The 24,826-nt window shown below is 31.4% G+C and overlaps 1 protein-coding gene across 1 annotated transcript in view; it reads left to right on the top strand.

The window, feature by feature from the left end:
* Positions 1-24,826, top strand: part of LOC145283732 (phospholipid phosphatase 5-like) — a 46,634-nt gene that overhangs the window by 7,795 nt on the left and 14,013 nt on the right. Inside the window, exons 2-4 of the mRNA XM_080132787.1 lie at positions 7,745-7,880; positions 20,577-20,682; positions 22,334-22,421. Coding sequence (XP_079988913.1) covers positions 7,789-7,880; positions 20,577-20,682; positions 22,334-22,421 — 286 coding nt within the window. The 5' untranslated portion in view covers positions 7,745-7,788. The remainder of the gene's footprint in view (positions 1-7,744; positions 7,881-20,576; positions 20,683-22,333; positions 22,422-24,826) is intronic.

Genomic DNA, 24,826 nt, shown 5'->3' with positions numbered 1-24,826 from the left:
ATATACAAATTACTCATCTCAAAGGATTTCAATAATAAAAATGAATGGTTATCAGCTTTGAAACATGTGAACTGTTTTGCATGTTGTCACTCGATTTTCAGTCTAAGAAAAAAAACTTGTGTTTGTAAAGTTTTTATAGGTGACATTCATTTGCATATAAGGAGAGCAACTAGTTTAAGAAGGATGTACTGATGAGTTAATTTTTTTAACAACTGAGAGAGAACACTGGAGCTGAGATTAGTCAGTGTTGTTGAGGAGTAGTTCTGTTAATTTTTTTTTATGGGATTACAACTGACATGTATTGTTTTTGGATTATTCAGACTATGATCCTCAACTTATTTTCACAACGATTTTGCTGATGTAACCTCCGACCTCCTTTAGGTGCATCATTTCAGACTTGTGAATCTTTATATCAAACTCTGCAACCTATGCAGAATTTCGAACTGAATCCTTTATTTATGATTCACCTGAAGAAGATCAGAGGTTACATCAGCCAAAAAAAATAGCAACCAAGGTGGGAATAGTAGTCTGAATAATCCAACTAATAAAGATTTATCAACTGATATCCCCAAACTTTCGAAATGTCGTATTCATATATTTGTTTGTATTGTTCTTTCAATCTCTCCAACCAAATGCGGTTGATTTTGGTATGTGATTATATGTTCAAAATCTCATTGTTTTGAAAGTATTTTGAACTGATATAATTTCAATTGAGTTCCTCTTTCAATAACAACTATCTGAGAAATGCCAAATTTGGAAAATTGATTTGGCATATATGTTTTGGATCCCAAATTTGGAATTTGGTATATGCCAAAGTATTCTGTGGTTTAATCCACTGTTATAACAATGATTGATTGAATAAATGGAACATGTCTATTTGTACCATTATGTTTTTAAAGATTTAATGTGGAATTGGTGTCTCACTTGATTGTTTATGCATTATGTCTGATAATAATCGCTGTTATCGGTTTAATAAAAGACCAAAAATAAACAAATAGACAAAGTATGGATGATTTAAAAAGCAGCTGGATGAACAATGATCGTTTAGTATTGACTATCATGGTCGACCTTGTCTTCCTAAGGGCAGATAACTCTACTGGTTTGGGTGCAAGAAAAATAACTCTTTGCAATCTCATTGTTTTGAAAATATTTTTTTCTGAATGGTTTCCAAATTTCATAACAAAATTCCTCATAGAAATGTACTAGCCTGGGTGCTTTGGAGCCAAAAAAAAAAAAAAAAGTGGCGGTAGTAGGCAGGCATGGTCGAACCCGTGATGCGAAAGTAGAAAAGAAAGTAAAAGAAAATTTTACGTCTTATCGCTACTCCATGACGCGACCGGAAGTTTGGAACGTTAAAATTAGGCAAAGTTAATCCAGCCGATACGATGACTTGCAAAAATGGCTCGCAAAAAATCGAGCCTCCTTGCAGAAAACTACCCAATTGAAGATGAAGGAATTAATGTTTTTGGCCAATTTTTCGATATTTGTTGTCCAAGACGTCAAGCTTCAAAATGATACTGAGATCAGTGAAAATCCGTTGTCTTTGTCAAAAGTTTTAGGCAGACATACAACATACATATATTTAAACAGACAGGTGAGATTTATATTGTAGATTACTGATCATTTAAAGGAGTAAGAGCTTCGTAAAAAAGGTACCAAAATTGCCATTTTATAACATTAAGATTTTCATCACTTTGTTGTAGAGGTGGAATCGAACCCAAGACTCCCAGTTACAAGACTGGAGTGGTCTTGGGGTCACACCCCTGGAGAAGTAGACTCGCCTGCTTGCATGAAAAGCAAGAGCGGGCTACTTAAACAAGACATTCACGGCAACGGGTGTGTTTTCAAATATACGTTGTCTTGCCGACACTTTACATTTATTTGCCTCAGTCTCTTGAAATATATCATGTAGATTATTATTTATTAACAATCTGTTGAAATATATCATGTAGATTATTATTTATTAACAATCTCTTGAAATATATCATGTAGATTATTATGTATTAACAGTCTCTTGAAATATATCATGTAGATTATTATTTATTAACAATCTCTTGAAATATATCATGTAGATTATTATTTATTAACAATCTGTTGAAATATATCATGTAGATTATTATTTATTAACAATCTCTTGAAATATATCATGTAGATTATTATGTATTAACAGTCTCTTGAAATATATCATGTAGATTATTATTTATTAACAATCTCTTGAAATATATCATGTAGATTATTATTTATTAACAATCTGTTGAAATATATCATGTAGATTATTATTTATTAACAATCTGTTGAAATATATCATGTAGATTATTATTTATTAACAATCTCTTGAAATATATCATGTAGATTATTATTTATTAACAATCTCTTGAAATATATCATGTAGATTATTATTTATTAACAATCTCTTGAAATATATCATGTAGATTATTATGTATTAACAATCTCTTGAAATATATCATGTAGATTATTATGTATTAACAGTCTCTTGAAATATATCATGTAGATTATTATGTATTAACAATCTCTTGAAATATATCATGTAGATTATTATTTATTAACAATCTCTTGAAATATATGTAGATTATTATTTATTAACAATCTCTTGAAATATATCATGTAGATTATTATTTATTAACAATCTCTTGAAATATATCATGTAGATTATTATTTATTAACAATATCTTGAAATATATCATGTAGATTATTATTTATTAACAATCTCTTGAAATATATCATGTAGATTATTATTTATTAACAATCTCTGGAAATATATCATGTAGATTATTATTTATTAACAGTCTCTTGAAATATATCATGTAGATTATTATTTATTAACAATCTCTTGAAATATATCATGTAGATTATTATGTATTAACAATCTCTTGAAATATATCATGTAGATTATTATTTATTAACAATCTCTTGAAATATATCATGTAGATTATTATGTATTAATAATCTCTTGAAATATATCATGTAGATTATTATTTATTAACAATCTCTTGAAATATATCATGTAGATTATTATTTATTAACAATCTCTTGAAATATATCATGTAGATTATTATTTATTAACAATCTCTTGAAATATATCATGTAGATTATTATGTATTAATAATCTCTTGAAATATATCATGTAGATTATTATTTATTAACAATCTCTTGAAATATATCATGTAGATTATTATGTATTAATAATCTCTTGAAATATATCATGTAGATTATTATTTATTAACAATATCTTGAAATATATCATGTAGATTATTATTTATTAACAATCTCTTGAAATATATCATGTAGATTATTATTTATTAACAATCTCTTGAAATATATCATGTAGATTATTATGTATTAACAATCTCTTGAAATATATCATGTAGATTATTATTTATTAACAATCTCTTGAAATATATCATGTAGATTATTATGTATTAATAATCTCTTGAAATATATCATGTAGATTATTATTTATTAACAATCTCTTGAAATATATCATGTAGATTATTATTTATTAACAATCTCTTGAAATATATCATGTAGATTATTATTTATTAACAATCTCTTGAAATATATCATGTAGATTATTATTTATTAACAATCTCTTGAAATATATCATGTAGATTATTATTTATTAACAATCTCTTGAAATATATCATGTAGATTATTATGTATTAACAATCTCTTGAAATATATCATGTAGATTATTATGTATTAACAGTCTCTTGAAATATATCATGTAGATTATTATTTATTAACAATCTCTTGAAATATATCATGTAGATTATTATTTATTAACAATCTCTTGAAATATATCATGTAGATTATTATGTATTAACAATCTCTTGAAATATATCATGTAGATTATTATTTATTAACAATCTGTTGAAATATATCATGTAGATTATTATTTATTAACAGTCTCTTGAAATATATCATGTAGATTATTATTTATTAACAATCTCTTGAAATATATCATGTAGATTATTATTTATTAACAATCTCTTGAAATATATCATGTAGATTATTATGTATTAACAGTCTCTTGAAATATATCATGTAGATTATTATTTATTAACAGTCTCTTGAAATATATCATGTAGATTATTATTTATTAACAATCTCTTGAAATATATCATGTAGATTATTATGTATTAACAATCTCTTGAGTGATGATCATATTTATTGGCACGGTAAAATAAAAGTTAAATTTTGTCTAATAAATTCTAAAAAAGGGATTAAATTAAAGAAAATAACAAAGTATATTATGTATTTTTAACTGGCCTTTCCGATGCAGCAATCGGATTTTAGAAAAAATAAATAACAAAGGAACAACAAACATAATTGCAAAAAACCCTTGTTCAAAATTATTGGCACGGCTTTGTTTTTCTTTTAGTATCAGTATAATATCAATCAATTTCCGGTTTACGTGCTTTCTGAACTTTTTTATAGCCATATTATGCTTGTTTAACGCTAATTCAGTGAATAATTTTTTTCAGATAATTTTTAGATAGCGATTTATTTAAACTATTATAAGTGACTAAATTATAATTTTCAATTGCCATGGTTAAAACTAAGGAACACAGCGAAGACGTCAGGAAGCTTGTTGTAGCATGCCATACCAATGGGGAGGGCTATGATAAGATTTCAAAGAAGCTAAACCTTCCCAAATCCACTGTTAGAGCCATAATAAACAAGTTCAAATCGCAAGGCCACGTTATGAGTTTAGAAGGTAGAGGGAGAAAAAGGATTCTTTCCCCAAGAGATGAACGGAAAATTGTTCGACAAGTAAAACAAAACCCAAGGATCTCTGTTGGGGAGATTGTTGATGAACAGAGCACCTCTGGAGTGAATGTATCTCGACATACAGTTGGTAGAGTTTTGAAGAGAGCTGGTTTAAAAGCATGTCGTCCGAGAAAGACTCCCTTATTGAAGCCTATGCACCTGAAAGCAAGGCTAGCCTTTGCAAAACGTCATATTGATAAAGATGTTGCATTCTGGAAACGTGTTCTATGGACTGACGAAACGAAAATAGAGTTATTTGGCCATAATAAAGTGTCTTATATTTACAGAAAATCTGGCGAAGCTTTCCTGCCTAAGAACACCATACCCACAGTGAAGCACGGTGGAGGCAGTTTGATGTTTTGGGGATCCTTTGCTGCCTCTGGACCAGGGCGACTTGTTAAGGTCACAGGTAGCATAAAAAAGGAAGATTATGTTAAAATATTGGATGAAAACCTGAAAGACTCTGCTAAAGAGCTCTCACTTGGTCGTCGTTGGTGGTTCATGCAAGATAATGACCCAAAGCATTCGGCTAAACTGACTAAGAAATGGCTTGAGGACAATCATATTAATGTTTTGGAGTGGCCATCACAAAGCCCAGACCTTAATCCAATTGAAAATTTATGGAGAACATTAAAATTGAGGGTAATGCAAAGGAAGCCTAAGAATCTTATTCAATTGGAGGATTATTGTCAGGAAGAGTGGGCTAAAATTACTACTGAAGAGTGCAACAACTTGGTTGTAAACTATGAAAAGCGACTGAGGAAGGTAATCAAGGCCAAAGGCTATACAATTGATTATTAAATAAATCGTGCCAATAATTTTGAACAAGGGTTTTTTGCAATTATGTTTGTTGTTCCTTTGTTATTTATTTTTTCTAAAATCCGATTGCTGCATCGGAAAGGCCAGTTAAAAATACATAATATACTTTGTTATTTTCTTTAATTTAATCCCTTTTTTAGAATTTATTAGACAAAATTTAACTTTTATTTTACCGTGCCAATAAATATGATCATCACTGTATATCATGTAGATTATTATGTATTAACAATCTCTTGAAATATATCATGTAGATTATTATTTATTAACAATCTCTTGAAATATATCATGTAGATTATTATGTATTAACAATCTCTTGAAATATATCATGTAGATTATTATGTATTAACAATCTCTTGAAATATATCATGTAGATTATTATGTATTAACAATCTCTTGAAATATATCATGTAGATTATTATGTATTAACAATCTCTTGAAATATATCATGTAGATTATTATGTATTAACAGTCTCTTGAAATATATCATGTAGATTATTATGTATTAACAATCTCTTGAAATATGTAGATTATTATGTATTAACAATCTCTTGAAATATATCATGTAGATTATTATTTATTAACAGTCTCTTGAAATATATCATGTAGATTATTATTTATTAACAATCTCTTGAAATATATCATGTAGATTATTATTTATTAACAATCTCTTGAAATATATCATGTAGATTATTATTTATTAACAATCTCTTGAAATATATCATGTAGATTATTATGTATTAACAATCTGTTGAAATATATCATGTAGATTATTATTTATTAACAATCTCTTGAAATATATCATGTAGATTATTATTTATTAACAATCTCTTGAAATATATCATGTAGATTATTATTTATTAACAATCTCTTGAAATATATCATGTAGATTATTATTTATTAACAATCTCTTGAAATATATCATGTAGATTATTATTTATTAACAATCTCTTGAAATATATCATGTAGATTATTATTTATTAACAATCTCTTGAAATATATCATGTAGATTATTATTTATTAACAATCTCTTGAAATATATCATGTAGATTATTATTTATTAACAATCTCTTGAAATATATCATGTAGATTATTATTTATTAACAATCTCTTGAAATATATCATGTAGATTATTATTTATTAACAGTCTCTTGAAATATATCATGTAGATTATTATTTATTAACACACTAAGGATATTAAAGGATATTCATTTCTGAACAAAATAGCATTTTGTGTTGTTGTTTTGGTTTTTAAAATATGTCTGTTTTAGTAGAACTGCCTTGAAATCTGTGATTATACAAAGTGTTTTATAATCGATGGGTATTTCTATTGATGTGATTTAAGTTTCAGTCCTTCATCAAAAACAATTATCTGAGGAATTCCAGATTAAAATTATATACTTTTGTTCTTGTTTCTTTTGAACATTTGTGGATGAATTAAGAAGATACTTGTCTACTATTTTTCTTTTTCAGGTATTGATTTGAATCCGTTTTGATTATTCACATATCAATTTGAATTTTGTCTTTCTGAGACTAATTTTAAACAAAATTAAATTCGAATAAATAAATTGTTTATTTGTGGACTGTTATCCTCATCTTCATAGTTGTTGTTTCACCACATTTCAGCCAACTATTTCTCTGGCATTCTTTAGATGGTTAACCGCGATGGTATTGGAATGCTGAGTCTCTTAATTGTAGTCTCTGTAATTACTAGGGTTATGACAACAGCATATTCTTTTCATTGTTTTGACTCTCGAGTGTGTATCCGTTGATATTTTATATGCTTTTATATAGAATTATATGGTTCTTTGTTGATTAACTGTCTGTGTCGGATATATACTCGAGAGTCAAAACAATGAAAAGTATATTCTGTTGTCATAGCCCTAGTAATTACTGCCTTCCATAGTTATTGTTGTCTCACCACATTTTGAAGAAGGCCAGAGGAATAGTTGGACGAAATGTGGTGAATCAACAACTATGAAGATGAGGATAACAGTCCGCAAATAAATATATAAATATACAAATTACTCATCTCAAAGGATTCCAATAAAAAATAATACAAAATCAATTGTTATATAAAATTTTTGAATTCGTATTATTTTGTTCATTTCGAAAATATTCTATTCATTTTCCACAGACAAATGTCCGTATATGTGGCGACCCTCTTTCATAATGTTTTAGATGAAAAAAGAAAACACAATGAAGTTTATCAAGTTGGTTGAGAATGTCTGGGCAGAAATTATTCTGCGTATGTTTATTTTTTTATTTTATCTGTAAGTATTTTCTTTCTTTCTTTTTATTAATAGAATTGTGTGAATACTTCTTGTGTGTCCTATCTAAAAAACAAACTAATTTAATTACAAAACTGAAATAAATTTAGATTTTTTTGAAAACAAATCAGCCATTTTAACCTTTCGTTAAGAGTTAAAAACATTTTTTATTTCTTTGCAATTTGAAAGGAATTTGGTAGCATTTAAAATGACTTTAAGATTCTTAGCAAATACTCATGTATTAAAAGATTGAATGTTTAAAGAGATAGAAATGTGCCTCAAAGTTTAATGCAAATTCTTTCTCTATTTTTAGCAAGTTCTACTTAGCACTTAAAAGTATTGGAAATTATATATTCACCGATCTTCCTTATATAGACGGAAGGTCTTTGGGTGCCTTTGTGTCATCTCCTGTCAATTAGTCTCTCATTATTTATATATAGAGAGATAACAATAATAAGAATAACACACACACACACACATTATTATTATTTACTATAATAATTATTAAATACTTACAGACACTAGTGTTTCATCTAGTGGTAGGATGATTAATCTGAATCGGAATTGTTAATCGTTAGAATCGTGTATTTTGGGGGGGAATTGGAATTGGAATCGCATCGTTAAAAAATACCTTAGATTTACGATTCTTTCATTATGATTCTCTTATATTTTTAAGTTGAACTGTTTGTTTGAAGTGAGATTAATGCTGTCAAAAATTTATGATAAAACGTTATAGAACTTTTCATAACATATTTAAAATGATATACAAGAATTTTATTAGCTACTTTAATTTTAAGTTGAGAAAAGAAAGGAAAAAAGGACTTTGGTGCATTGTATCTACAAGAGGACGTTTTGATACTTTGTCATTTTTTTTTTTTTTGTATTGTTCCCTTTCCATTTTACATTTTCATACACCAGATTTTGTTTTCCTTTCCTCTCGTTGCATCGTATGCACTTGCTTAATTCAGCCTGATATACTGCATCTCATAAACCTTACGAAAGCAAAATAATGTGGGTTGATTCTTGAAGAAGACCAGCAAACACAATTATGATCAACTTACTGTGTGTTCTCTGTTCTAACCAAACGGCAAAGAAAAACTGTTGAAACATTTAGTCAATAAAATGACAACAGCTGTTGGGAACGCGTTTCATTTCTGTAAGTCTCAATACCATTTTTGTTGAAACACTGGTTCTGCTCAGATGCCAGTTAAGCAACATTAAGCCTAGTCAGTACTTCAATGGTGTCTGTTTTAGAAAATCAAGTGCCATGTGTTTGGAAGTGCAATTAGTTGTAAAGTCACTTACACCAACACCTTTCCTTGGAAAATGCATGAATTCATATTCCCTATCCTATGCTATGTCTTAAATAATAGAGTAGCCAACACTTAACCTCAACTGTTGAGTTTACGATAAATCTATTGTTCTGCAATTTAGAACCACACTGACAATCACAATCTTTCATTGTAAAATTATAATGGAAGATATTTTTCTTTAACCATATAATAATTTTATTGCACCTTTCTAATCTCTTTTATCATTGTTGTCAACAAGTGTTGTTTTTTTTTTTTACAAAAGAATCACCATTTATCCAAGCCCAGAAGCCACTCAAGGATGAGGGTTAAAGAGTATACATTGGTCAAAAGGACAATATCATAGTAATCGTTAAAAGTGTGAATTTGGTAAATTGGATTACTTAAGGGAAACGGCTCATTAAAAACTTGCTTACATTGGACTTGAAGATGGCCATGTTTTAGTCAGCTGGAAAGCAGGTTAACGGAAGAGAGTTCCACAGGTGTGCAGTTCTTAGAAAGAAGCTTTGTTCATGGAATCTACATTTAGGTTTAGGCACAAATGAAGAGTGGGGGAAATTATTGATAGTGTTTACAGCCAAACAAGTATTTCTCGTGATTTGGCGGAGGGGGAGACCATAGATTGGAGCTCAGATGAGCACTTGCTATGAAAATAATAAAACAGAGATAGGCTCGCAACGTCCCATCTGTGAGAAAGAGGTTGCAGGGAAGAGAAAAGGGCATCCCCCACTAGGCTATGAAGTCTATTCTGAACTCTGTCAAGGCAGGATTTGTTGTGCTTGTTTGAAATAAATTTAATTCTAAATCATATTTTACTACATTTCTAATAGTCTTGTCTACCTCAAATTCAATTGCCATTTTTCTCAAGAATTTGGTTAGATCTCTAAGGTTTTGGATTTGAGAACTTATTGTTTAAATTATTATTATTACTATGTTTTATTTTTATACTTTGAACATATTATGATTATTCTAGTCTTCCATAGAAACTTTCTGGAGTGGAGAGCTATTCTTCTAATTGAAAAAGCATCCATTAAAAAATACGCAAAGAAGCCATGAATTGTAAAGAATTCCAAGTAAACAATAATAGTATTAGTCCAGTCAGGGTCAGCAGAGACTCTTCTCTCAATGTCAAGATGAAAAACTATGACTGAAAAATTCAAAGAGATTCAGTATATTTTATATAATGACTAGCCTAGCTGCCCGGCGTTGCCTGGGTGTGTGTTGAACAAAAAAAAAATTCTAATAGGCAGGCAGGCTCGAACCTGTGATGCAAAGGTGGAAAAGAAAGTGGAGGTGTGTGTAAGGGTGTTGGTTGAGCAAAAAAAAAAAAAAAGGAAAATCGTGAGTGCAAAAATATATATATATATATATATATATATATATATATATATATATATATATATATATATATATAGGAGTAGTAAGCAGGCTTGAACCTGTAAAGCACCAGAGGAAAAAGAGTTGAAAAAAAACAAAAACTGTCTTACCAGTGTGCCTACTGTGGTTGTGACGTCAGGGGCGGTTGAAATAACACCTTTTATGCAACGTCATGGGCGCGAAGGTTGAATGACTTGCAAAAAATGTCAGCGAAAAAAACGACCGTCCCTGTAGAAAACTGCCCAGTTGAGAGTGAAGGAATTATTGTTTTTGGCCAATTTTCAGATATTTGTCATCCGAAGGGCTGAGCTTCAAAATGATACTGACCTTGTGAAAATCCGTCACCTCTGTCAAAAGTTTTTGCGAGATATACAAACATACATACATACATACATTTAAACAGACAGGTGAGACTTATATTATAGATTACATGTACTTGATTGATTCGTTTTTATCAACCTTAGCGATAACTATATTGTTGTCCAAATCTTTGTGATGATACTCAGTAAAATTTTGGCAAAAATATTTGAATGGGAAAGAAAAAGAAAATTAAATGAAAAAAAATATTTGTTTGAACTCCTGCTTTCCCATGACTAAATTTAACTGTAATTTTCACCATCCATTCTCTCTCTCAGCTGTTGAAAAACTGACTGTATTCATGCTTCCAACTCGTCCTTTTTATAAATTTCTGTCCTATTATACAAATTAATGCTATATGTATATTACACAGCCTTCTACAAACAAAGATCTTTTCTTTCTCTTTCCTTCCCTCATTCTGTAACCCAACAGGAAAGAGAGAGGCGCACCTGTTTGTGTAAGTCACTTTATTCATTACTAGCATTTCAGCCCGGCGTTGCCCAGGTGTTTCGATGTGTATGTTGAGCAAAAAAAAAAAAAAAAGTGGTAATAGGAAGACAGGCTCGAACCCGTACCGTGAAGGAGGAAAAGAACGGGGGGAAAAACTTGATGTCTTTGCTGTTACGACCACCACCAAACCGGAAGTGACGTAGGTTTAAATTAAGGCTAGACAATCGAAAGGAGAGGATTACTTTTAAAAATATCGGCGAAAAAAGCGACCCCCCCTGTTGAAAAGTGCCCAGTTGAAGGTGAAGATATTAATGTTTTTAGTCAATTTTTCGATATTTGTTGTCTGAAAGGTCGAACTTCAAAACGATACTGATCTTGTAAAAATCCCTCGCCTCTGTTGAAAGTTTTAGGCAGACATGCAAACATACTTGCATGCATACATTTCTATATTGGTAACTAAAAATTTTCAGCCCAAACCAATTTAAAAGCTTGCCATATCTCTGAATACCCTTTATGTAAAATTTCAAATGTTTAGACCAGAAATTGTCTGAGTAATTTGGTAGAGACTGCAGAGGTCAAATTTTTTTAAAACTTTGACCCCTATTATGACCCCTTAACATTTATTGTTTTGAGCTCAAATCAAGTTATTAAGTTAGATCCATGTCCAAGGAACCTATATCTAAAATTTCAAGTGTTTAGACCCAAAATTGTCGGAGGAGTTTGGTAGAGTTCTCAAAGGTCAAATCGTTGAACTTTGACCCCCATAACAGCCAAATTTCTGGCCGAAAACCGATCACAAAGATTTTCCCAAATCTCAGTACCCTGTATATCAAATTTTGAGTCTGTAGACTTACAATTGACAGAGTTATTGTGTAGGGAAATGTACACACACACGCAGATACACAGGCATGTTCACTTTTATAGATATACTAGCATGGGTGCCCGGTGTTGCCCGGGTATTTTGGAGGTGTATGCTGAGCAAAAAAAAAAAGAAAAAGTGGTCAATTTTTTTAACTTTGACCCCTATTATGACCCCTTAAAATTTATTATTTTGGCCTCAAATCAAGTTATTAAGTTAGATCCATGTCCAAGGAATCTATGTCTAAAATTTCAAGTGTTTAGATCCCAATTTGTAGGAGCAGTTTGGTAAAGTTCTCAAAGGTCAAATCATTGAACTTTGACCTCTTAATTGCAAAATTTCTGCCCGAAAACCAATCACATCGATTTTCCTAAATCTCAGTACCCTGTATATCAAATTTCGAGTCTGTAGGTTTAAAATTGACAGAATTATTGCGTAGGGAAATGTACACAGACGCACACACACAGAGACACTTTCACTTTTATAGATATATAGATAGACTTTCACCACATAATCAATTCCCCTAATGTTGTTGTTCAATTCCACTACAATATTGCCACACACTTTTCTTTCTCTCTTTTTTTTTTTTTTACAAGGTAGTCACCACTTATCAAGGCCTGGAAGCCACTCTGGGATAAGGGTTATTGCATGTACAGTACGTTAGTATTGGAGATTTGATAAAGTGTCTTACTTAAGGGGGCGGTTCATCAGGAATTTGTTTACATTGGACTTAAAGACATCCAGATTGTAGTCAGGTGGGAAACAGGAAACCGGAACAGAGTTCCACAGGCGTGCACTTCTAAGAAAGAAGCTTTGTTCATGGAATCTATGTTTTGATTTTGACACAGATAAGGCATGGGGAAAATTTTTGACAGTGGTTTCAGCTAGAGAGGTGTTAATCGTGAAAGATTGACGAGAGGGGACCAGAGATTGGAGCTCAGACGAGCACCTACCATGGTAGTAACGATAAAACAAAGACAGGCTCGCAACGTCTCTCCTGTGGGAGAGAGGTTGCAGAGAAGAGAAAAGAGCATCACCCACTAGGCCACGAAGCCTATTTTATACTCTGTCAAGGCAGGATAGGCCGTTTTTAGCAGCTCCTGCCCAAATGTGACAGCAGTACTCCATCCTTGGATGTACTTGGCTTTTATACAGATAGAGAATTGTATCAGGGGTGAGATATCTTCTGGAGCGGTAGAAGGATTCTATCATTTTTCTAGCGACCTTGGCAACTGACGATGTACGTGTTCCATTTCAGGTCAGGAGTAAAGGTCAAGCCCAGAAGCTTATCAAAACATGGAGCTTCCCCTAGACGAGAGCCACCCATTTCAATTGATGCCAGATGGGGAGAGCGTTGATGATGTAAAGATAGAAGCTTGGTTTTAGACGCATTAAAAGTAACCAGCATCCCCCCCCCCACTGTACCACGCACTCAAGATCAGAGGAGAGAAAATCAGAGAGAACTTTGTCATTTATGGCCTTTGATGTGTTTCCATAGATGGTCGTGTCATCAGCATAGATGTCAACGAATGATTTAAGTATGTGTTTTGGGAGATCATTGATGTATATCAGGAAGAGAGTTGGGCCTAGGATGGACGTCCGAGGGACTCCAGCATTAATATTGAGGGCCTCTGATTTCTGCCCATCAACCACTACTCTTATGAGCCTATCGGAGAGAAATGATTTAATGATTGAGAAAACATTTCCAATTATACCATAGCTGGAAATCTTGTGAAGTAGGCCCTTATGCCATACCTTATCGAAGGCCTTTGATATGTCAAGAGCAATTGCCCTAGAGAGGAAGCCTTTGTCAAGAGATTCGCTAATCCTATGAGATATAACAGCACATCTGCTGTAGATCTGACAGAACGGAAACCATATTGCATGTCACTAAGAACGTTATTTCTGCTGAGGTGATTGACTACTTCTCTATTTAATATGGATTCCAGAAGCTTACTCATGACACACAGGAGACTTATTGGTTTGTACTGAGAGGGAGATGGAGATGACTTATCACCTGAATTCTTAAATACAGGGCATACTGATGAAGTTTTCCAGGGTGTTGGGAAGCACTTCTCTTTAAGGCAATGCTTAAAAAGTTTTATAAGTAAGGGGGCAAGTTCTGGTTGAAGCTTTTTCAGCACAATGATTGGAATGCCGTCAGAGCCAGCTGCTTTTACTGGAATCAAGGTTCTTGATTAGCTTGGCGATCTCACGCACAGATATTTGTATGTTGCAGAGCGTGTTGTCCATTATAGGAGGAAATACAGGGAGTTGATGGCCTTCGTTGCATAGGGTAGAATTAGCTGCAAAGTTCTTGGCAAATAGTTTGGCCTTATCTGATGTTGATGAGATGATCTCAGGTCCATTGATGATGGTTGGGTTAGAACGCACGCTTCTGTTCAAGATCCTGTTTGCTATTTGCCAAAACTGGTGGGAACCAAGCCGCTGCTCAGCTACTTTGGATTTAACAGACTTGCATTTTTTATTACTCTTTTACAGTGGTTGCTGGCAGTCCTGAAGGCTGCTTTAGTCTCAGTGCATCTATTACGTTGGTAGCTATGGAAAAAGTGATTTCTGTGCGCGATGGCAGCAGCACATTCTGGGGAGAACCATGGCTGGCTGTTAGGTTTTTGTTGGAAATTTTTGGATGGTATGAATCGGTCTATGCCTACAATTAGCCATTCGGTCAGGTCTGATACTATGGAGGACACATCCTTTTTGAAAATGGAATGCAGAGATAGATCAGATATATGTGTACGGAAGCTATCCCAGTCAGCCGTAGAGTATCGATATACAGTATGGTAGAGAGGTACATCTGAAGACTTATTGCATTTCGTTTTTATCTTAACTGATACAACAGAGTGGTCGGAAGATCCCAGAGGAGACAGAACAGAAATTGAACATAGCTCAGGGGAAGTTGTGAGAAAAAGGTCTAGAAGACTAGCATACTGACTGGAAGTATTGGGCACTTGGGTGGGTTCGTGAACAATCTGGGTAAGGTCATAGGCAATAGCAAAATCATGACAGAACCTCCCCTCATCATCTGTCTTGTTAGAGTGGGTCAGCCATTCCACATTGTGGACATTGAAGTCACCACAAATGTGGATGTTAGCTGAAGGGTGAGCAGACAGAATGTGATCAATTTTTTCAGATATGCTCTTAAAGATAGTAACTCCGCTGTTGTGGGGGTGATAGAAAGTAAATATAAATGCAGTGGTGTAAGCAAGTGCAACCCGGAAGCACATATAAGGTAAATTAGGGTCTTCTCTGGAGATATCCCTACCATACGGAAAGCCATCTTTAATGTAGGCACATATTCCATGTCCATGGCAATCTTGGGCGTCAGATGTTAAGTTAGAGTATCCTTTAATTATGAATTTGTCAAGGGAAGTTGTCGGCCTTATGCCAGTTTCGCTTAGGAAGAATTTTTCTCCTCTGCTAAATCTTGCAAAAGGTTTTCAATGCTCTGTCATCAATCATGCCCATACATCATAAAAATTTATTTATTCCATTAATCATTTATAATCTTCTCATCCTTGGAAATTAGTGTTGGGACGATTAATCGGGAATTGGAAAAATCGGAACTTTTGGAAGTATCGGAATCGGAAAAAGTTGTCCCTAATTTCCGATTCCAAAAACGATTCTTTTAATATTTTTTTAACTTAATTTTCCATTATGTATGCAATAATGTTTTTTTTTTTTCTGGTAAAGTCATAAAATCATGTGTAATTGCTTTAAAAGGTAGACCCCCCCCCCAAATGCACAGAATTTAATTTTCATTGCCAAAAAAAAAACTCAAATTGGTTAATTGCCCTAAAAAGTAAGAATGGTCGTTATATTGAGAATCATTTTATGTTAAATTCATATGCAAAACTGATATCCCAATCTGCATGCTAAAATAATTTTTTATTTCCGCAGAAGATAAGTAAACACAGCAAAAAAAGCAAGATTAATGTTCAATAAATTGACTATTAACAGCCCTGTTACTTCCACATCACACACACCTTTTATGTCTTTTGTTAAAGTTTTTTTAAATTGTATTTTTCGTATTACCACCTGGACTTAGAGTTAATAGTATGAAGGGTGCGTTTTTTTTTTTTTGTTTTTTGTTTACTGACTTTATACAATGATATCTTTTATACTAAAGTTTGATCAGATTAAATTTATATGCAATGTTCAAATTAAATTAAATTTTTATGGTGCTTATTAAATTGTTATGTGAAAGTACAGAATAGTTTAAAAAAAAAAAAAAAGCCCCACAATGTTTAGAATGGGTTTTTAATAAATCGAAATGTAAAAGAATTTATTATAGTAATAACGTATCCAATAAATTGTCTTTTATTTGAATACATGGCTGATTCCCACATGTTCAAAATAGTGAAATTAAAAAAACCAAGTGGACTGTTTGTTTTAATCTATAATTGGTTTTTCACAAGTTTATAACAGTGTTCCGAGGTAATCACATAAAAAGTGAAATCACATTGGGGGGGGGGGGCTTAAGCTGTTTTTTTTTTTATTTGACAAACTTCTCATGTTTTCTGTTTATGTATCATATCTAATATTTTGATAGACTTATTGTGAGATATTAACCTAAATGTTTTCCATTTGCCATTTTTACCTAAATTCAGGTGTTCTTATATTATCTTTGCAAAATTCAAAATTATATACATTCAAAATAACATATAAAGTACACTTTTATTTTAATTATATATATATGTAATATATGTCTGTTCTTACTTGGTGTTGCCTGGAAGCCGTTTTACCTTCATTTTTTTTTTTTTTTTTTTTTTTTTTTTTTTTTTTTTGCTTCTATTCTCAGTGTTTTAACTTCGCCGGTTTTTACCAAATTATTCTTAAAAAATAGGATTTTGAAAGTTAAATTTATTTTTATTAATCAAATAATTAAAAAAACTATAAATATTGATTGTTATGGTAAAGTTAATCTAATCTCTATAAAATGATTGGATGTAAAAAGCTTATAAACATTCAATCTTTTAATACAGAAGGAGTTACTAAGAATCAAAATTCTTAGTAAACTTTGAAGCTAGTTTAAACAAATTTCTATAATTTAATGCAACCCAAAATACTTGATGCATTTATGCTTGGAATAGTATTGCAATATTGTGTCTCTTATTTTCAAAATGAATATTAAAATTGAATTATCCTCGATGTGTCTGATCCCAGATTCAATGTTGGTCTCCTTGAAAATGAACTACAGTGGCCTGCCTCATAAAGCTGTTAAAGAATAGTTAACACAAGATATCTATGCTATAACCAAAGAAAAAATAGACATTTCACCCGTTTTTTTAATGTGGAGAGGAGGAGGGGGGAGGGAAAAGGGGACCAGCTCCCGAGAGGTTGGAAATGGGAGCTGGATGGACCAGAAGGACAATGGGTCTTTGATTGCAACAGCTGCCGGAACAGATACTACTACACTTTGATCTTGGCCAAAAGGTCAAAAATCCGCCCTGTATCACAAGTTATGGAGACTCACTTGTCTGGCGTATCTGTGGAGAAAAGTGATGATGATAATGACTTTAATTTTAGTTTTGAAAGTGCCTCACTGAATTAAAGAAAAACGACAGAAAAGGGCAAACCAATGCAGAATTAAGCAGATAGTGAAATAAACAAATATATTGCTTTATAGATAGAAATGGAAAAATATAAAAAATTCAAAAGTATAAAAGATGACAATGATGTTTATCAATGGTGGAATTCAAATAAATATGAATTTCCCATCCTGTCATCCTTAGCCAGGAAATATTTCTCAGCACCCCCGTCTTCTGTTGAAAGTGAACGGTTGTTTAGTATTGGAGGTAACATTTATTTACCAAGTAGAAATCGTCTGGAAGGCGAAACTGGAGAAATATTAATGTTTTTACATCATAATTTAAGAATTTGAGCATATAAATATGATTAACAACGAGGTACTTAAGTGTATTACTTGACTAAATTATTCTTTCCATTGTTATTAACCAAATGTTTATTTTTAAATTAAAAAAGAATGTCTATCTTTATTTCAAAGGCCTTTGTATTCATTTTTTACTTAATGTAGCATTTTCCTACAAAAACGTTTTGCTTAAACTTTCCCACATGAATATTTCTAAATAAAAAATACTTATCTTTTTGTAAACACAGTTATATAAATATTTCGCAATTGTATCATGTTTTTCTTGATTTTTCATTTCCAAAACATTGTATCATGTTTTTCTTGATTTTTCATTTCCAAAACATTGTTCCTGTTATGTTAGCATTTGCTGGTGATGATAATACCCTTCAATGTTTCATTTATTTCCGTTTTAATATACATGCATGTCCGTTTAATATGGTTCATTTTCTTTCTTTGCCATAACATAACTTTTATAGACAATCTATTTAAATTGTCGGTGTAGTTTTTGGCAATACCCCCCAAACACTATTGTCATTTAAAATGACCCTGCCAAGGTCAAGGATCATGCCACACTTTGTGCATTCAATTTTCTAAATGGAGTTTAGCATTAAAAAAACATCCTACAAATATTTCAGATAGCCACCCAAAAGTGTTAAACGTAAAATTGGGCACAGTTATTTACTTGAAGCGGGAGCACTGAAAAATCAGATCTAATATTTTTTCCAATTTCTAATATTTTTGACAAGATATTTTCGTATTAAGTTTTAAGACAATCCGATATCCAAATAAATTTAATTATTAACATGCAAACAATTCATCGGTGTTTTTAGCGATCTCATGGAAAAATGTTTGTAATTAAAAAAATATCAGTGTAGTAAACAGCTGAGAAATGAAAATATATATATATATATATATATATATATATATATATATATATATATATATATAGCAAATAACTTTTACTAAAAACAAAATAATATAATTTTCTACTGACCTATGTAATTTGAAATGGAGAAATTGATTGTAAGATCTATTATTTCTGAAATTGTTATTGTCACTTGTTCTTAGCCAAAACATGATTAATAAAAAAATGGCGGTTCATTTTGTTTGTATTTTTATGGGGTGGTTGCTTTAAAATTTCATTTTTTAAAGAAATGCACATTATACCTGTTGTAATAGGAGCAACTGGCCTAATAAAAAAAAAATCTTAAGAAATACTTAGAAGCAATCCCTGGAAGACCAAGTCATAATTAAATACACTTGGCAACCATAAAGGAAACCATATCTATCCTTAAAAGAACCCTCGGATATAAGTCCAAAACTTAATGAAATCAAGTGTTAGCTCCAGGTGGAATTAGTTCCCTTCATCTCTTAAAACTAACTGAAGTAAATTAAAAAAAAAACAAAACAGTATTCTCTTTTTATTATAAAAGAAGCACCGCTTCTACAGAATTGGGATGAGATTTTGTACTCGATAAATGGAGTTTTCAAATAAAAAACAATGGTTTCAACTGATTTTTATTTTGTCAATTCTAATAAGTTACAATGGTAGCTTCCAAATTATGCAAAATTACCTGAATATTAACTGACTTATTAAACAAAACAACTTTAATCATGTTAGCAGGTGAAACATTGCCGCCATCTTGTTTCAGTCAAAATAGGGAAATTACCTCCCTTTTGAACTCTCCTATGTCTTACGATCGTTTTCATCGAATTCTATTTTTTACTTTCTTTAATAAATAATTTTCTACCTTTTATAGATTTTTGTAATTTTTTGGATATAATCATCTTAAAAATACAAAGAATACGCAGATACCATTGTTTTCATTTAAAATTCAGTTTTATGATTTCCGAAATTTCATCCTAATAGTGTAGAAGTGCCGAAGAAGAAAATAGGCAGTGATTCATTAGTTAAAAAAAAAAAAAAGACTTGGCCAGAGATAGGTTAGTTTGTAAGTAAATTTCTAAATGCCATCTAATAATCATTATTACCAGCAATGGAAGATTTTACTTTAAATAAAATATAAAAAAAAAGACAATTAAAAAAAATCGGAAAATAGGCATCAATTTTTCCGATACTGATTCCAATACCCCCAAATCCTCCGATAGTTTCGATTTCAATTAATCGCCCAACACTAGAATACATACATCCCATTGTTTTTATGTGAAATTCAGTATTACGATTTTCGAAAATTTCATTTCAATAGTGTAGAAGCGCCGAAGAAGAAGATAAGCAGTGATTCATTAGTTAAAAAAAAAAAAAAAAGACTTGGCCAGAGATAGGTTAGTTTAGAAGTAAATTTCTAAATGCCATCTAATACATGCTAACATGTAAAATTGATGTTAAACAAAATATAATGAAGTGAAGACAAAAAGAAACTTGTCTGTTAATGTTTTTGTCTTTTCGTTATATATTTTTAATGACTGTTTTTTTTTTTTTGTTTTTTTTTTAGGTTTACTGAACATTTAGAACCGTTTGAAAGACACATAGAAAAGGAGGAATTGTGGTTATACAAAAATCCTGAAACACCAAGTTACGTCCCTATTTATTTTTTATGGGTAAGTGACTTTCCCCACATACACGTGGGATGGACTTAATATATACCGTCAAGTCCACTCATGCATGGAAAATTGTTGTCGCATCTGATTTAGTGCATCTGCTACTAGTCTCTGACTCCTAGACATGGTGCAAAAAAAATCTCAAACCTAATATCCTCTGCACTATCAACCAGGCTCCAACTCTCATCCCATTGCCGCAATGTTGCATCCCTGTGCTTGTATTATTTAGATTCTTCGGATTACTCTTCTCATCATGAGTGTCAGTTTCACAATGTTTTGGTTGATGTAACCTTCAACCTTCTTTAAGTGTATCTTGTCAAACTCTGGAAGTTTTTTGTCAAACTCAAGAATCTGCACGGAATTTCAAACAGAACTCTTTATTTCATTCACTAAGAAAGCATGCTCTTGTTCCATCAGCAATGACTGAACAAAGTTCCTAAGTAATTCGCAATTGTATTTTCGATTGCCCACTTTGAGGATTGAACCTTCAATCTTCAGAAGAAGGTCAATTTTACATCTGAATTTTTCCAAGTACTCTAACCACTGCACCACAATTCTAGTACGAATTTTAGGAGCCTTAAACCTATTTTACTTCTAAATGTAAACATCCCTATTTATTACTTATTACTATATATATTATCTATTATCAACGGTTCCCATATCATGTTGAAACCTGACATAGTTATATGTAATAAGGCAGAGAGAGTTGCAACCTTGGTTGAAGTGAGTGTTCCTAATGATGGAGGTCTGAACAGAACTGAAAGGAAGAAACAGACCAAATATCAAGGTCTCATGTATGATATGAAAAGAAACTGGAATCTTAGGGAGATATCAATCATACCAGTTATTATAGATGTCACAGGGCTTATAAAGAAGAACCTGAAGTCCTACCTAACTAATATTTCTGGTAAACCAAGTGCAAAAGAGATACAAACAATTGCACTTAAGGGAACAATGAGGATACTAAAGAGAGCTCTCGGCTGGTTTCAATAAAAAGCAGGGCAATGTTGGCAGCTGGTTTAAGGGGAATTTTTTTCCCGAAATATATTATGGATATTGTTACAGAAATAACAAGTAAGACATTTGTATTTAATACAACTGAATAAATATATGTATATATAGACATATATGTATGTACTTATTGATTTGTAAATCGCCACTTGTTTTCGTCTTGTCTCACCAACACCAACTATAAAAAAAAAAAGGTTTACTTAGTAATTGATTATCACCCAACATGTGTGCTGCTTCTTTGAGTCCTCTTACTCTTCATTGTTCTTCTCTGTCTATAATTTTACTTTGTCCCATAAGGGTAGGTGGTTTCCCTTTTCCCTCTATATATGGTTAGCCATACCCGACTTTTCAATCGCTCCACATATGGCTTTTAGATGTTCTTCTAACCTTACTTTTAGTGGACGGCATGCTTCTCTGTCTTCCTAAGAGAGATAAGACTTCAGCTTACGGTTCACTATTGGAGAAGTAGCTCAGAACTTGACAGTGAAATAATTCTGTGGCAAAAGATATGTTGAAAAATCTTATCATACCTACACGGATCAGTTTTGTAGAAGATTGTGAATGCCATTGTTTTTCTCTCTGAATAATTTTTCACTTATCGATTTTTATTTGATACAAACTTTTATGCTTAATTTTTCAGGTGATCGTGGTTGTCATTCCACTGTTAGCAATTCTCGTTTCTTACATCCATGGTCACAACAAAATAGATGTTATTCAGGCTCTACTGGGTAAGTTTTTCTCCTCTGCTCCAGAGAAAAAAAAAAAAAAATGGAAAGAAGTAATAAAAATGAACCTGAGGGATAAACAAAAACCTGACCAGAGATAGGCTTTTTTTAAACCAATTTCTTAAAGTCCTGTAGACTAGCATATTTTTTTTTTTTTACTTTTATTTTATTCATACTAGTTTCACTGATTCTCATTAAAAAAAAGATAATTTTTACCAATCATAAATCGAGTTGTGAATTTATTTCTATTAATCTATATAGCTATCAAAGTGAGAACATGTGTGTGTCAGGATACTTCTCAACCTATATACTCAGCAAATTTTTTATTTACACGCCTGAAATTTAATATATCAGGTATTCAGACATGTGGAAAACATTTTTAATTGGTTTTCATTCAGAGAAAAGGGGCTGTTAAGAGGTCAAAATTGAAAAACTGGTACTTATGAGTCATCGGATTTTTATCTGTTTCTCAACTATTTCACACACATGCCAACAGGTTAAATGGATGTTAAACCAAATATGATGGTATTGATGTTTGCTTTTTTTTTTTAGATTATAAAAAAATGGTCTTATAGTTTAAAAAATATATTTCTGTAAAGTTTTTTCTACTGTTGTGTTATGCGAATTTCTTTAAATTTATGAAACGTACACCAAATGTAAAAAATCCTTTAGATTTATGTGAGATTTAAATGGCACGAGAGTTCATTTTTCAGCATTTTGACAATCTGACATTGTAAAAACTACTGCTTTAGTAATGTGTACTCTATTTTTTATCAACCAATCACATTTCTGTTTATGTATGAACAGGCAAACTCCAAAAATGCTGTAACTTTTTAATAGTATTTAGATTATTTTGTCTGCTTTGTCCAATAGATCTCTGGTTATTGATTCTCTTCAGTTTTGTAAAAGATCTTTTTTTCACTATAATTGATCATCATACACAAGTAATAGATGTATAGAGTGGTTTTTACATTTGAAACAACTTGCGACAAACTCCAACTTGCAATTCCTAGGCATCTTTTATTGATATTTCGGATGCAATGTCCGTTTTGGGTAATGCTTAGAAATGAAACAAATTTTGACCAAGATACTTCTGTCATCAGAATAAATGAAAGAAGTTTGTTATTTTGCTTGAATGTGAGGCTCCTAAAGACATAGGAAATGCAACCTTTCATAATTAAAATTTGAATGTGACCTTTGCAGTTTGTGTTACTCATAATCAAGCTAATACTTTTCTCTAGTTGTCATTCAAACACAAGAAGTATGACCTTTTGAAATAAATCGTTAATTTAAAGGTAATAAGATTTGATGATATTGTTGCCTCAAAAATGTTTCCACCAAATTTCTTTTAATTAATCACTTCATAATTAATTTAACTTTATGTAGTAATATGCTAAAGCAATTTCATTTTTATACGTTCTTTATAACCTGCCATCTCTTTAAAAAAAAAAAAAAAGATTGCCTACTTCCCAAACATTCATTTATTTAAAGAATAATTTAGCTGAGAATTATTTTTATGGTAAGAATGAAGAGATGATTTATTTTGCAATGATTTAAATTATAGCAATAAATGAATCCCATCCCCACACAGGAGAGATCCCTAGATGTAAAAGATCTTTCTACTCTAGTAGTTTCTTCCCCAGAACCGCTTAACTCTGGAATTCCATTCCAGTCCATTGCTTCCCCAACTGTACTGACATGTAGAACTTCAAGTATAACGTGAACCGACATCTTGCTGCCCAAATCCCAACATAGTACCCCAGTAGTTGTTGCCCCTGATAGTAGCCCCCTACACCAAAGTGGCAATGTGCCTTGTTTGGGGTGAAAATGTAATTAAAAAAAAAAAAAAAATTAAACTGAATAAAACTGTCATTTTATTTCTTTCAAAGAGGGGGAGAGGGATTACAGGGGTAAAATTGCCCCCAAATTATTCATCCGTTCATTTGTTTGCACTTTACTCAATAACCATGCTTTGGATTTTTTAAAAAGTTTTACACCAACATTAGTCATGGCTTGTTTCAAACAAAATATCATTAACAATAAATTATGCAGGTAGATGAAAATAGCAAGCATAGAATTTCCATGGGATCCTGCTTGTTAATTAATATTGGGTTCTTGCCCAGAATTCCCCTTATATTCCTTATATTATAAAACAAAAAATAGTAGCTTTAGTGTTAAATAAGAAAATCAAATAGTGTTTGTCTTGTCTCCCTATTTTGAAAACAATCTTAAAATGAAGGGAGATAACCCAATAACTCACAAGATTTATGTTGTAATGTTTATGAATTCCCATCGCTCACTTAAAAATGATTTTCTTTATAAAAATAAAACTACTTGATCAATTTACATAATTTTTGGAATATGACATTTTTGTTTCATCATAGGTATGTAAATCATACAGATTTTTT

This window comes from Euprymna scolopes, chromosome 8 (assembly GCF_053919585.1).
Source record: "Euprymna scolopes isolate OS-2025 chromosome 8, ASM5391958v1, whole genome shotgun sequence".
Lineage (NCBI taxonomy): Eukaryota > Metazoa > Mollusca > Cephalopoda > Sepiida > Sepiolidae > Euprymna > Euprymna scolopes.
The sequence above is the reverse complement of the archived record's forward strand: the minus strand, read 5'-3'. Positions and strand labels throughout refer to the sequence as shown.